The sequence below is a fragment of the Chiloscyllium punctatum genome, chromosome 32 (assembly GCF_047496795.1).
Source record: "Chiloscyllium punctatum isolate Juve2018m chromosome 32, sChiPun1.3, whole genome shotgun sequence".
Taxonomy (NCBI): Eukaryota; Metazoa; Chordata; class Chondrichthyes; order Orectolobiformes; family Hemiscylliidae; genus Chiloscyllium; species Chiloscyllium punctatum.
The window spans coordinates 44,959,100-44,974,972 of NC_092770.1; the positions used below are offsets into that span (position 1 = coordinate 44,959,100).

Here is a 15,873-nt window from a genome sequence, read left to right on the forward strand (position 1 = left end):
TTGAGCTATAGGGATAGGCTGAATAGGCTTGGGCTGTTTTCCCTGGAGTGTCAGAGGCTGAGGGATGACCTTAGGTTCACGGGGTCAATTCCTGGAATGGCGGGACTACCTTACGCTAAAAGACTGGAGCGACTGGGCTTGTATATCCTTGAGTTTAGAAGACTGAGAGGGGATCTGATTGAGACATATAAGATTGTTAAAGGATTGGACACTCTGGAGGCAGGAAACATGTTTCCACTGATGGGTGAGTCCCGAACCAGAGGACACAGCTTAAAAATACAGGGTAGACCATTTAGGACAGAGATGAGGAGAAACTTCTTCACCCAGAGAGTGGTGGCTGTGTGGAATGCTCTGCCCCAGAGGGCAGTGGAGGCCCAGTGTCTGGATTCATTTAAGAAAGAGTGGATAGAGCTCTCAAGGATAGTGGAATCAAGGGTTATGGAGATAAGGCAGGAACAGGATACTGATTAAGGATGATCAGCCATGATCATATTAATTGGTGGTGCAGGCTCGAAGGGCAGAATGGCCTACTCCTGCACCTATTGTCTATTGTATTGTATAAAATTATGAGGAGCATGGATAGGGTAAATAGACAAGGTCTTTTGACTGGTGTGGGGGAGGCCAGAACTAGAGGGCATAGATTAGATTACTTACAGTGTGGAAACAGGCCCTTCAGCCCCACAAGTCCACTCCGCCCTGCCGAAGCACAACCCACCCATACTCCTACATTTACCCCTTACCTAACACTACAGGCAATTTAGCATGGCCAATTTACCTGACCTGCACATCTTTGGACTGTGGGAGGAAACCGGAGCACCCGGAGGAAACCCATGCCGACACAGGGAGAACGTGCAAACTCCACACAGTCAGTCGCCTGAGGTGGGAATTGAACCCGGGTCTCTGGCGCTGTGAGGCAGCAGTGGTAACTACTGTGCCACCGTGCCTCCCACAAGGTTTAAGGTGAGAGCGGAAAGATTTAAAAGGGCCCTCAGGGGCAACTTTTTCACACAAAGGATGCTGCTGTATGGAATGAGTTGCCAGAGGAAGTGGTAGAGGCTGGTACAATTGCAGCATTTAAAAGGCATCTGGATGGGTGTATGAATAGGAAGGGTTTAGAGGGAATATGGGCCACGTGCTCACACATGGAATTAGATTAATTTTGGATATCTGGTTGACATGGACGAGTTGGACTGAAGGGTCTGTTTCCATGCTGAGCAACCCTATGACTCGAGGACATCTCTGACTGGCTTAAAAGGATATTGGAGATGGAAGGCGATGATTCAGTTGTTGTGGTCCACGCTGGGAGAAACAGCATAGGCTAGGCTAGGATGGAGGACCTTTTTGGGGATTATCAAGCACTCGGAACAAAATTAAGGAACAGGTCCTCAAGGGTCATATCTCCCAATTACTGCCCAAGCCACATGCAAATTGGCTTAGGGATAAGGAAAGTAGGGAAGTAAACATGTGACTAAGGGAGTGGTGTGGAAAAGAGAGGTTCCATTTCATGGGGCATGGGCATCAGTTTTGGAACCGGGGGGCGGGGGGATCTGTACCGATGGGACGGTCTCCACCTGAACCGATCTGCAACCAGTGTTCTAGCAAAAAGGATAAATAGGGCAGTCACTGGGACGTTAACCAAGTGAGTTGGGGGAAAGGGAAAGCAACAGGGAGTATGATGGTAAATAATAAGGTAAGTAGCAGGTTAGCAGGAGGGTTTAAGTTCAAAGCAGACTATGGAAGAAGTAAGAAGGAAGGATAACTCAGGAGATATTATTAGAGATGTTGGAAATTGTGAGGATAAGAAATATAGCAGAAGGGCACTTTACTTGAATGCTCATAGCATTTGTACCAAGGTAGATGAGTTAATGGCACAAATCGTCGTGAATGATTATGATTTGGTAGCCATTATGGAGACATGGTTACAGGATGGTCATGACTGGGAGTTAAATATCCAGGAGTATTAGACTATTCGGAAGGACAGATAGGAAGGTAAGGGAGGTGGTGTAGCCCTAATATTCAAGGATGATACCAGGGCAGTGCTGATAGATGATGTAGGTTCTATGGGGAATAAGCTTGAATCCATTTGGATGGAAATTAGAAATTCTGAGAAGAAAATGTCACTGATAGGCTTGGTCTATAGGCCACCAAATAACAACATCACATTGGGGCAGGCAATAAACAAAGAAATAATTAATGCCTGTAAAAATGGTATGGCTATTATCATGGGGGATTTTAATCTACATGTTGATTGGTCAAACCAGCTCGGTCAGGGTAGCCTTGAGGAGGAGTTTGTTGAGGGTATCCGTGATAGTTTTCTTGTACAGTGTATAATGGAACTGAAAAGGCAATGAGCTATCCTAGATCTGGTCCTGTGTAATGAAATAGGAATAATTAATGACCCCATAGGTAGGGATCCTCTTGGAAGGAGTGATCACAGTATGGTTGAATTTAGAATACAGATGGAGAGTGTGAAGGTAAAATCCAATATCAGGATCCTGTGCTTAAACAAGGGCAACTTAAATAGAATGAGGGAGGCCTTGGCTAAAGTAGACTGGAAACAAAGATTTTATGGTAGGACAGTTGACAAGTAGCTGTGGACTTTCAAAGCAATTTTTGAAAGTGCTCAGCAAAAATATATTCCAGTGAAAAGGAAGGACTGTAAGAAAAGGGGCTCCTGCCATGAGTGTCTAAGGAAATAAGGGAGGCTACCAAAGTGAAAGAGAAGGCATACAAAATGGCCAAGAACAGCAGAAAAGTAGAAGATTGGGAAATAACACAAAAAGAGCTATATAGAAAAGTAAGATAGAACATGAGAAAAAACTAGCACAGAATATAAAGACTAATAGCAAAAGTTTCTGTAAATATACAAAACAAAAATGAGTGGCTAAAGTAAATTTTGGTCCTTTAGAGGGTGAGAAGGGGCATTTAGTTATGGGATATGATGAAATGGCTGAAGCATTGAACAGGTATTTTGTTTCAGTCTTCATAGTGGAGGGCACTGATTAACAAAGAGATGAAGGTAGTTGAGGATCTGGAAACAATCATTATTATGGAAGATGTAGTGTTGGGCAAGTGAATGGAGCTAAGGATAGACCAGTCTCCTAGCCCTGCTGGAATGCATCCCTGGGTACTAAAAGAAATGGTGGGAAAATTAGCAAGTACGCTTGTGGTAATTTTCCAAAATTTGATGGATTCTGAGGCAAACCCAGCAGATTGGAAAATAGCAAATGTGCCACCACTGTTTAAAAAGGAAGTTAGACAAAAGATGGAGATGATAGACCGGTTAGCTTAACCTCTGTAATGGGGTAGATGCTTAAGTCTGTTATCAAGCAAGAAATAGCAAGGCATCTCGATAGAAGTTGTCCTGTTGGGCAGAAGCAAAACTGGTTCATGAAGGGTAGGTCATGCTTAACACATTTTTTGGAATTCTGTGGAGATGTTACGAGCAAGGTGGACAATGGGGACCCAGTTGATGTGGTGTACCTAGATTTCCAAAAGGCCTTCAATAAGGTACCGCAGAAGAGGCTGCTGCGTAAGACAAGGATGCATAGCATTATGGGTAACATATTAGCATGGATAGAGGATTGGTTGACTAACAGGAAGCAAAGAGTAGGGATAAAAGAGTGTTATTCTGGCTGGCAATCAGTACCAAGTGGTGTGGCTCTGGGATTGGTGTTGGGATTGCAATTATTCCCAATTTATATCGATGATTTGGAGTTGGGGACCACGTGTAGTGTGTTAAAGTTTACAGATGACACTAAGATTAGTGGCAGAACAAAGTGTGCAGAGGACTGTGAAACTTTGCAGAGGAACTTTGAGTGAGTGGGTAAAGGTCTGGCAGATGGAATACAATGTTAATAAATGTGAAGTCATCCATTTTGGAAGGAGTAACAGTGAAAAGGATTATTAGTTGAATGGTAAAATGTTGCAGCATGCTGCTGTGCAGAGGGACCTGGGTGTCCTTGTGCATGAATCACAGAAGGTTGGTCTGCAGGTACAACAAGTAATTAGGAAGGTAAATGGAATTTTGTCCTTCATTGCTAAAGGTATTGAGTTTAAAAGCAGGGAGTTTATGTTGCAGCTATACAGGGTGCTGGTGAGGCCACACCTTGAGTATTGTGTGCAGTTTTGGTCTCCTTGAGAAAGGATGTGCTGGCACTGGAGAGAGTGCAGAGGAGGTTCACCAGGTTGATTCTGGAGTTGAGGGGGTTGGTTTATGAAGGGAGACTGAGTAGACTGGGATTATATTCAAGGGAATTCAGAAGAAAGAGGAGGGATCTTATCACAACATATGAAATTATGAAGGGAATAGATAAGATAGAACTGGAGAGGATGTTTCCACTGGCAGGTAAAACTAGGACAAGAGGACATAGCTTCAAGATTAGAGGGAGCAGATTTAGGAGTTAATTGTAAATCTATGGAATTCCTTGCCTAGGAAAGTAGTTGATGCTATTTCAGCCAATGTTTTTAAAACCGAGTTTTTTTTTTGAATAATAGTGGAATTAAGGGGTATGGTGAGAGTGCCAATAAGTGGAGCAGAGTCCATGTAGAGATCAGCCATGATCTTATTGAATGGTGGAGCAGGCTCGAGGGGCCAAATGGCTTACTCCTGCTCCAAGTTCTTATATTCTTATGTTCCTCTGAGCTCAATATGCATTCCATGGCCTTACTGCCAGCTGAAAGGGGCATGTTGGCCTTTGGCTATAATGGCCTTATTACTAACTGACATCTTGGTCAGTTTCATCCAGCTGAGAAAACTGCTCTGTAGTTTCTGCTCTGAACCAAGGAAGATCTCAAGCACCCTCGTCCAATCCTGTGAGTTTATTACATTCAGCTCCACAAGCTTGCTCAACGATTCAGTAAGCTCATAGCTGATCTGATTGTAGCCTTAACACCTCTTTCCCACCTGCTCCATTGTTACCTCTTACTCTCTTGTCAATCAAAATTTGCTCAGCTTTAATTACACTCAAGCGACTACTGTTGACTGGGGAAGAGAATTCTAAAGACTAATAACCCTTTGAGAGATGAAATTCCTCATCAGCCCTGAGTTAAATTAAAGAGCCCTTATTTTAAAATTGTGTTCCCCTGGCCTTAAATGCTCCCCTTGAAGGGAAACATCCTGCCAGCACCTTACCTTGTCAACCACTCTCAAAATCCCATACTTTTCAATACGATCACCTCCCATTTTTCTAAGCTATAATTAGAAAAGGTTGTAAGGTCATAAAGTTATACAGCACAGAAACAACCCTTCTGTCCAACTCATCCGTGCCGCCCAGATATTCTAATCCTATATCTAGTTTAGTCCCATTTGTGAGCATTTGGCCTATATCCTTCTGAACCCTTCTTCTTCATATACCCATCCAGATGCCTTTTAAATGTTGTCATTGTACCAGCCTCCCCATTCCCTCTGGCCGCTCATTCCATACACACACAACCCTTTACATAAAAAAGATGCTCCTTGGTCTGTTTTAAATCTTTCCCCTCACTGTAAACCTAAGCACTGTAGTTTTGGACACCCCTACCCTGGGGAAAGACCTTGGCTATTGAACCTATCCATGTCCCTTTGTTTGTAAGGTTCTAGGAGCATGGGTTTGTATCTCACTATGGCTGCTAATAAATTTGGAATTAAAACAGAGTCTAAAACAGACCTTGAAACTATTGTTGATTGACTCATCTCCTTTCGGGAAGGAAGTCTACTGTCCTCACTTTATCTGGTCTACATGTGACTCCAGATCTGCATCAGTGTGGTTGACCTTTAACTGCCCTGTGCAACAGTCTAGCAAACCACTCGCCAAAAAAGAGAAAATGCTGGAAAATCTCAGCAAGTCTGGCAGCATCTGTAAGGAGAGAAAAGAGCTGACGTTTCAAGTCTAACTGACCCTTTGTCAAAGCTGGTCAGTTAGACACGAAAGGTCAGCTGTTTTCTCTCCTTACAGATGCTGCCAGACTTGCTGAGATTTTCCAGCATTTTCTCTTTTTTGATTTCAGATTCCAGCATCTGCAGTAATTTGCTTTTAGCAAACCACTCAGTTGTACCAAACTGCTACAAAGCCTTATCATTCCTTCCCTAACAGCATTGTACCTACTCACTCTAGACTGCAACAGTCCAAGACATGAACTCAGCAACACCTTCTCAGGGATCATTAGAGAGGGCAATAAATACTGGGCTAGTCCACAACACCCACATAATCTGAGCAAATATTTTTAAAACCCTCATCTCAGGAATCACCCTAGTGAATCTTCTCTGAACTACTTTCTTTGGGAGTTCGTCCTCTCCTAAATAAGTTGATCAAAACTGGAATCCTCTCCAAATGTTTATATTCAGTCCTCCTTGTGAAAAGACCAATATTCCTTTGCTGTTCTAATTACTGTGCGTGCTGACATGTTATAATTCATATATGAAACTCCAATCCCTCCATTGCTGCATTCTGCCATTTCTATCCATTTAAATAATGGAATAAATTCTCCTCTTCCGTGCTCCTTGCCAAAGTGGAAAGCCTCTTATTTTCTCCCATTGTATTCCATCTACTAAATCTTTGTGCACTCACTTAGCCCATGTATACCTTTGCAAACACTTTGTCCCTCCTCCCAACTTGCTTTCTCACCTCATCAACTCCTCCTTCCAATCCTCCCACTTCCTGCAAACCAAAGAGATAGCCATGGACACCCACATGGGACCCAGCTATGCCTTCCTGTTTGTCAGATATGTGGAACAGTCCATCTTGCGCAGTTACATCGGCACCACCCACACCACCCCCCCAACCTGATCCTCCACTACATCCCTTCCACCCCGCCAACCTCCACGTACAACGCATCATCCTCTACTACTTCCGCCACCTCCAAACGGACCCCACCACCAGAGATATATTTCCCTCCCCACCCCTATCAGTGTTCCGAAAAGACCATTCCCTCCATGACAGAGAACACCTCTGGGACACCCGCACCTACCAACACCACCGCCCCGTGGCTGAACACTTCAACTCCCCCTCCCACTCTTGTCAAGGACATAAAGGTCCTCGGCCTTCTCCACCACCAAACTGTTACCACCCGACTCCTGGAGGAGGAACGCCTCAGATTCCACCTTGGGACCCTGCAACATGCGGGATAAATGTGGATTTCAACAGCTTCCTCATTTCCCCTCCCCCCACATTATCCCAGTCTGAAGTCTCCAACTCAGCACTGCCCTCCAGATCTGTCCATCACTGCCCCCTCTGACCTATCACCTTCTCCCTCACCTACAGCCACCAATCATTTTCCCAGTTACCTTCCCCCCCCAACCCCACCCCCGTCCCATTTATCTCTCAGCCCTCATTCCTGATAGCCAAAGCATCGATTCTCCTGCTTCTCGGATGCTGCCTGACCAGCTGTGCTTTTCCAGCACCACATTCTTGACTCCATCTTTGTACTGTCAGCAATTTGGCTACAGTACAGTTGGTTCCTTTGCCACGGTCCTTATTATAGACTCTAAATAGTTGAAGTTCCAGTACTGATCCTTGAAGCACTCCACTAGTTGCAATTTGCCAACTTGAAATAGACCAGTTTATCTTGACTCTGTTTCCTATTTGTTAGGCAATCCCATCTTAATGTAAATATATCACCTCTACAAGGTGGAAAAGTTGTTCTTTCAGTAATTTAAATTAGCTCAGTTTGGTTGTGCACATCAAATTAAAAGTCTTGAATTAACCATTTCATACAGCTGCTTTAGATTTCCATCAGGCAAAAGAAGAATGTGAAGTCAATGAATAATACCAAGTTTTATTAAATATAATAACACATCTAATATCTAAGAACTATTGAACTGGCTAACAAAGAATACAAAAAGTGGTTATCCCAAATCGAAAACAGAGGACAGACTTTGAACTGGGTGGCCAGTCCAGAACCCGGTTTGAGGACTGGAAACCTTCCCTTCCCTAACACCAACCTCCTCCAGTTTTTGCACTGAGAGGAGTCTGACTCACCAATGAAAGTAACCGACAAGAACTGGCACTGAAAATGAGGTAAATTCAGATCAATCTAATCCTGTCCTGAGGCAGGAATATACTGTCCTGCTGTCTCAAGATAAACCATGCAGTTATATATAATTGTTCTTGCAAGCTTTTCATACTCAGTGAGATGGAACGCTACCTACCCTCCCACCACCAAAAACTAATTAAAAGTTGGTGTTGAAATCAAATTTGTTCATAGTGTCGGAATGGTCAGTTTGAATCTATCCGCGTGTGCTCATTGCCTTAAAGATGAGACATTACAGTGTTTTAGAGTGTTGATTTCATCTTTAAAATAAACAGCCCTTTATTCATGAGTGTGTTTATGATTTAAAACTCCAAGATAATGCTGTCAGTAAGATTACTGAGGTGTCTTGTTCCTTGTTTTAGAACATAGAACATTATGGTGCAGTACAGGCCCTCGATGATGCACCGACCACAAGTTTTCCCACATGACCTACAATCCTTTTAAAAATACAGGCAGTTAATATAATTAGTTTAAGTTTGTAAATATACAGTCTTTATTAACTATTGATTGTTAATCACTTCTTCATTTACAATATAATTCAGTGTGTTTAATAGTTAACCAATGGTTACTGGTTGTTCGCTATTTACAATCCTAGTGGCTAGTGTTCTCTTGTGACTAATCTTTTATTCAACATGTTATGTATGTGAATATTCAGAATGAGGTAAGTAAGGTTGGTGAGCTACAGGTGCAGATCACCAAGTGGAAATGTAATAAGAATGACAATCTTTTTCAAAAAATGACAGGACTGGGTACTGGATACATGGTACTGCAAAAGTGGGGACTGCAGATGCTGGAGGGAAAGATTACAGGCTGGAGAGAGAATGTCCTAAAAGAATCCAGGATCTATTTTGCATCAAAGGTGACAAATAAGTGCAAGTTGATGTTGGTCACAATGGTACCATTGCAGTACATAGCACATGGAAGTACATAGCACATATTACCGATTCTGTTTTATATGGTGCTATTTGACTGCGCTCAGATTAAGATACTGTCTTCCTGCTTTCTAGGATACTGGTGGTGTGGCAGTATTACCAGGACATAGCACAGCAGTGTACTGTGCAGTGATTGCAGCAAATGGAGAGCTAAGCCTGGGCCTTGGAGACATGGACATTCACCGACAAATAACAGAGCAGTATGTAAGAGAAACCCAACTCCTCATCCACAATCCTCTGCCCCTTGTCAGACTAGCTGTGGTAACCTTTACATTTCAGAAACTGTACACAACAAAAGAGGAATTAAACCAATTTGGTTCTTTCTCAACTTCCTTCTTGGCAACAGTGTGACATGGTTTTGAATCATGCAAAGCTGAAGGCCCCATCTTTGTTCCATGACGTATGCTTTCCATTTAAATCAATGTCCTGTTGAATTGGACTAGGTATAAAATGGGAGCCTGACCCAAACCAACCCTTGTTCCTGCCATTTAATTAAAGTTAACACTGACATTAGCAGATAGAATTACTATCCCTAGCATTAATCGGCACATACACACAGAAACTGACATTAGAATGAATTGATAGAATTTCTGCGAGAGAATGACTCTACCAGCTCACTTTTCCACAGAGTTTGTTCCCCTGGCTCCCATAATTCTGATCTCTGTGTTTCTGAACTGCTTGTTATTTGTTAGGTTTCTAAATTCAAGGAGCAACTCCAATCAGCCTCATTAGTGTGTCTAGATGGGAATATCCCTGCATCGACTATCCATTATGTCTGCAGTGTTGCGAAAGAACATGGAACACCAGGTAATGGACTGCACCAGGTACATAACTGAAAGTGTTACATCAATGAGTTAGGATTTCAAACCAAACAAAATAGGACCTAAAGACTCGTTAATGATTACACAACAATATGGTTCCACTGGTCATTTAGTTGTTATTACTGCAATTCCAAGTTAATTTGCCTAGGGGCACCTCACCCCTCATCAGTCGCGACAGTGTCAGTGCTGCAGTGGGGCCTCCAGATATTAGCAGGCCCTAAGTGGAGTCTCTTACAGTGTCAATAGGACAGCAGCAGCATGAGGTGCCAGGGTCTCCTGGGGCATCAGCGTCATCATTGCTGTACCTGGAGCAGGGAATCCTTGACACCAATTGTGTAGAGATCTTGCAAAAGGCCTGGACCTGTGTTTGGGACACTGACTGATGAAGATGAACTCAATTTAAGGACTTTATTCTTTTTGTAACTTAAAATGGCACTGGATTGTGGCAACAAAATGTTTTTCACTATATCTCCCTAAATATATGTGACAAAAAAATTATTCATTTATACATTGAAAGGCGATCTTAGGTGTCTTACTATGCAGTACAACTAACTGCTGAGGGCAACAGTATTTATCCAGTACTGGTTCCATCAAAGCAGCAACAGCAATGATAGTTATGCCACTTCTGCACAAAAAAACTGACATTCTCTTGGTAACAGAAACAGTATTTAAATGTGGTTGCTAAAACCATGGGATGTTAAAGGAAACTTCACCACCTTTTATATGCATTGTCTTGTCTGCAGTGTTATTTGAACCGACAGACTCTATCGCAGCTTGCAAACCATTTGAGTCAGATAGTTGGAAATCTCTGACATTCACATCACCCAATCTGCAGGAACTACGGGCAATGAATGAGGCTCTTGGACTACCAGTGCCAACAGGTGATCATTTCCAATGTGTTTATTTTGCAGCACGTTTCAAACAAATTTGAGCTAACACAGGTAAAAGGCAGAGTTCAAACTGTCAGGTGGTTTCAGGTGTGAGCAAGTTTAAAGCTTCACAAAATGGTGCAGGGGCAGAAACCTAACACAATCCCACCCACTTCAAGGTTTGCTATTAAACTGTGGGGCTGCTGGGTAAAGAATTGAAGTATTGAAATTCGCAGTTAGCTGTGAATTTAATCCAACAATCTGGTGTTTAGAGCAGGTGTACAGGTTCCTCAAGCTGCAGTCAACTCGGTGCATGTGAAGAGGATAATGTTTCTTCAATAAAACTGGGAAGGCTTCAAGCATAGAAACGAAATAACTACAAGTCCTGCTTGTGAGCGAGTCTGGTGCTCACAGCACTTGTACTGAGAGTGTGCTCTCACTTCTTGACAGGTGACTTCAGACTTCACTGACCTTCACCTGCAGTTTCCTGCTATCAACCTTCACTGTGTGATTGGAACAGCTTATGTAGCTGTAGCTTGCAGCTGCAGTGAGGAATAGCAACACCAGCACCAGCAATATCTGCCTTCTCCTCAGCCACATGCTGCTGCAAAGGGCAGGGGGAAGGGACACCTGCAAACAGAGGATCAGGTTCTGAACATGTGTGAGCACCAGCATCTCCAAGAGGCACAGTCACTGTTGACATCTGCAGCCTTTTGGAACTAGACTTCCCAATTAGTAGAGCAAGTATTTCCCATTACTCCCCTTATTGTCACAAACTCAATCTTTCATTACTATATTTGTGTTGGGCATTCTATGTTTGATTAATACTGAGACTCCACTTTATTTCTTCAAAAAAAGATATTTTCTTCCTCACAGGCCCATTGTTCATTCTGATACAAATCCTCCTGTGGGAATTGACCTCCCATAGATACATCTTTTATGGGAGCGACTGCTTTTAGTAGAGCTACGTCAACACAGCAACAATCAAAAACTGTGTTCGTGCGTGTGTTTACACACACACTCTCCACACTACAGTAACACACCAGCTCTATAAACTGATATGTCACTGCATTGGGAGTTGACTTGTATTTTTGGAAGTATTTTAGTTAGAAGTTTGTGAAACAAGGAGGAGGATGCCATGAGGGCAACTCAGTATAAGCAATGGTTGACATTTATCACTTTTTGGTGAAGCACATCTATTGGCTTATATTTTATACAAATATTTGTATATCTCCATCTTTGCCCATGAGGTGATCAGTTTATATTGTGAATGTACAATCCATGGGAGGTGGATCAGGCCTCTTACTGAGCACTGGAAATGTAAATCCCATTCTTAGGAATTTAAATCCTATACATTTGGACAATCTAATATATCTGTTAATTTGTTCTGTTTCTAAATAACTTGCATTTGAATAGGAAAAACGATCAGAATTGGTGGCATTATTTTATTCAAGCAGTGTAGATGTGATGTTCTGTCAATATGAATGCACATAGCTGTTGGCCATTTGTTAGATCAATGCACTTCTGCACTCAACATCCACTCATCATTTGAGCTTTCCTTCAGTGTCTGTAAGGTTATCATCCTCCTTTTCTCAATTGCAGAGTTGCCCACATTGATGGATGAGGTCATTGGTGTTGCGCTGGACATGTCACAGCCACTGTTGAAACACTTGCAATGTGTGATTGTAACTCTGGGTCACCAAGGCGTACTGCTGTGTGGCAGAAGTGAAGAAGGAACTATTTTTCTTCAGCCAAAGAAAGCTTCTAAGGTATGCAACTAAATTGAAATGTTCATTCATTGACTTGAAACCTATTTACATCTTCTGTTTATTCATTCACAAAATGTTGATATTAATTCTGGTCCCTTCTCAAACATTGCACACATTGCTTTGGCAACAAGGTGATCAGCAACTTGCTCCAAGGTTACTAGTTGTTGTTGAGTGGTGTCTGAGGTGGGAGTGGTTGTTGGGTTAGGACACAATTCAGTTAATCCATATATAGAACGTTAGTGTGTTGTCACAAGCCAATAACTCCCCACGGAGTAGCTCCTCGATTTTTGTTACATCATTGGCTACCACTGCACAACTGAAATGAGTTGTTACCTTGCAAATACATAAAAGTTAAAATATAAAAGCAAACTTTTAGTGCAAACATTCCATTAAAATTTAAGTTCACACAAATGAATAATTAAATTTACTCACTATATTGCCAAATACTCAATCCCTGTTGCTCCATCTATCTATTCCACTTAATGTTGAATATTCACAGGTTTTAACTAGAGCACTAATCCCAGAATATCATTTCATAGCCTCAGTTCTCTTGTCATGTGAATAATGTTTATTTATTCCTGTAATTATTAATCTTCAATCTTGCCCCTTCAGCTACTCTGCGTCACATCCTTTCATTACCATGAGTTCCTCTATTTCACCATTGATCATTTATATTTGTCTGTTGAAAAATGATCCAATATTTCATGGTTTTCTTCATATTTCTCTTACCTGACACCTTTCTGTTGAATCTGCAATATATTCTAGCGTGAATGAAGATCCTGTTAAGATCTTTCATGTTGGATTCTTGTTATCTACACTTGGTGATAAAGCCTAGACTGTACATATTTTGGTATCATCTGCAAATTTCAGCATCAACCAATCCCATCTTCTCTGTAAATCATTGTTGAGAATATAAGAAACAGGAGCCGGAGTAAACCCAGTAGCCTGTTGGGTTTGCTTGTTTATTCAAAGCAATCAGGTTACTGTAGGGCTTCCACTCTGCTTTCCTGCCCATTCGTCATATCAATCTGTTTGTCTAGGTCAACCTTCGATGATGACACATCCTGAACACTCTGGTTAGATGTAATGAACAGAAATGTTCTCAGAACATAATCTTCAAGAAAATCTATTCCTACTTAAAAACCATCTGGGAGAACTGCCTTAGTTTCTACACATTAATTGTAATTCAGTTTAATATGCTACCAACTCTGTTCCCTTGAACCTTCTCAAAGCCCAGGTACACTGGAGCCTAGCAGCTAGAATACATTAAAACGTTGGTCTTGTTTAGTTAGCCTTTCCAACAATTGAATCCTCTGTCATTACTATGTTTATACCCATATTGCTGAGCTCTCCACCTGGGACTCTGTGTTAATGCCATATTTGAAAAACCTACTTAGATACCTAATTTTCCTTGTTTTAGACTTATTTAAAAATGTAAATTTTCTTGGGCCATCTTGTTTTTATTGTCCATTTCTCACCCCTCTGATGGTCACCCATGTTCCCTGCTGTATCACCACGCTCCTTAATTTTCTATTGTGTTCTTACTGTCAGATTTTTGTTCTTGAGTTTGTCCCATAATGTAATGTCAAATTAGCCCCTGGCCAGTGAGTTACCTACAAAAGGTAGGAAAAAGAATGTGACAATCCTTAAGCACACACTCATTCCTGAAACCAAGAATGACTGGGGCTACCCAATCTCCAGTCTACCTTGTTCTCCAAGTGGGACAAGTACTGACCTTCTGATTGACACCTCCTTCAAACAGCGTGGTTAAGACTGGTCACTCCATTTCTGCACATTTTCATTCGCATTCCATTACCCCACACCATGTGCTCCAATAGGTGGTGACTCTGCATATAAATGTCTTTGTACTTTCTCCAGATTGTACCTGGTAAAGTTTGTGCTATCCATTACCCAGCAATTGCTGTTGAACCCAAAGAAATATTGAATGTATCTGGAGCTGGTGACAGGTAAGGCACCTTAACCATCTGATGTGCATCTGATAACTCTGTGTCGATTCTGTCAATGAACAATGAAATGTATCTTCTCAGTTAGAGAAATATTTTCATTTTGGGCAGTTGCATTTGGATGTGTTATTCTAGAAAGAATTTTTCCAGTCGACACTGATTCTAAACAAGGTGAATCTCTGAAATATTCTTTTGGAAAGTTAATGTGTAGATATTGGGTACAAATTCACTATTTCTGCCTGTAACCTCCAAACTCAACCGAGCTATGAGAGGAGACAAGTATCACAGATTGTGTGCAAATCAACCCAGCCTATAAGAAGACCTCATTTTGCTAAGATGCAGTTATGTAAGAAGGGCAACCTTTCAGTATGTGCCTCCAACAAGTCTTTCAAAAATCATCTTCACACCCAACAGGATAGGTGAATGATTGAGAGCGAGTAACTGCATAAAAAAGTGGAGATATGTCTGACCCACTTCCTGATGTGGGTGTCCACGTGTTGACCATGGGATCACAGTGCACAAATTGGCACCAGATTGTTCAAAAAATGCAGACTATCCAATTCAGTGAGTTGAGAGGGAGATGGGTCGTGGTGGAGGGACAGTTATGAAACTGAAAGAACCGCATCTGATCCAGAGTGGGATATTTGTGATGATGTCATAGCCAGCTAAATTCACTCAGAATAAATTCCATGAACTCTTTTCATCAGAGGTTAAAGACAGTGACTTTGACAGATTTCTGAATTGTTTGATTGTGGCTAAAGCTAATTCTGTAGGATTAATCCATTCAGCAAACCATGCCATATAAATATAAATGACCTTCCACATTTCAAAACGGTGACCACCCACACTGGCAGTTCACATTTTCGGAGCTTCGGGGGATTTTTGGAGCTTCACATGGTGACATATATGCTCCAATCTGTGATAGCTATGTGCAGAATCTGAACCAGGGAAATCCTTGGGTTGAGCTTCCAGCTAAGTGCTCAGTAAACAAGAGCTCTGGGATTGCTATCCGGTGGTCACCTAATGAAAGTTTATTAGTTTGTTCATCAGCGAGAATATATTTGGGTCCTGTAACCCAGTGAGTGAGGGAACATTTTCTGAACACCAAAATCCGTATACCAATAATGGGCACATTGGTGAGGTCTGGCAGGTGAGTGTTTCTTGTGGAACTACACTTCAGCAAGAAGTCCACTTCATCTTGGAGGGTGTGGAATCTCCACAATCAGTTAGAATGAAAACGTTTTGAAGGACTAGCTACGTTGGAAGAATGGAAATGTTAATTGGGTTGCAATTTAAGCCATTACTGAATTATGTCTCATCACACTTCAGGCTGTGGCACATCTTTCAGTTATCTTACTGTAAACATTTTTACTCAAGCAGTCACTCAAGCAGCACACTTGAAACTGTATTATCAAGTCATGTGATAGAGAATGTGTCCAAGAAGCTTGGTTACAACCAGACTATGTGAGGACGAGGTTCTAGTTTTTGCCATTTGTAGGAGCATGTAC

The 15,873-nt window shown here is 41.8% G+C and overlaps 1 protein-coding gene across 1 annotated transcript in view; it reads left to right on the top strand.

The window, feature by feature from the left end:
• LOC140458131 (uncharacterized) overlaps nt 1-15,873 on the top strand; it is a 118,627-nt gene that overhangs the window by 75,383 nt on the left and 27,371 nt on the right. The window contains 5 exon segments of the mRNA XM_072552241.1: nt 9,018-9,146; nt 9,635-9,749; nt 10,507-10,644; nt 12,235-12,401; nt 14,280-14,368. Of these exon segments, the coding sequence (XP_072408342.1) occupies nt 9,018-9,146; nt 9,635-9,749; nt 10,507-10,644; nt 12,235-12,401; nt 14,280-14,368 (638 nt within the window).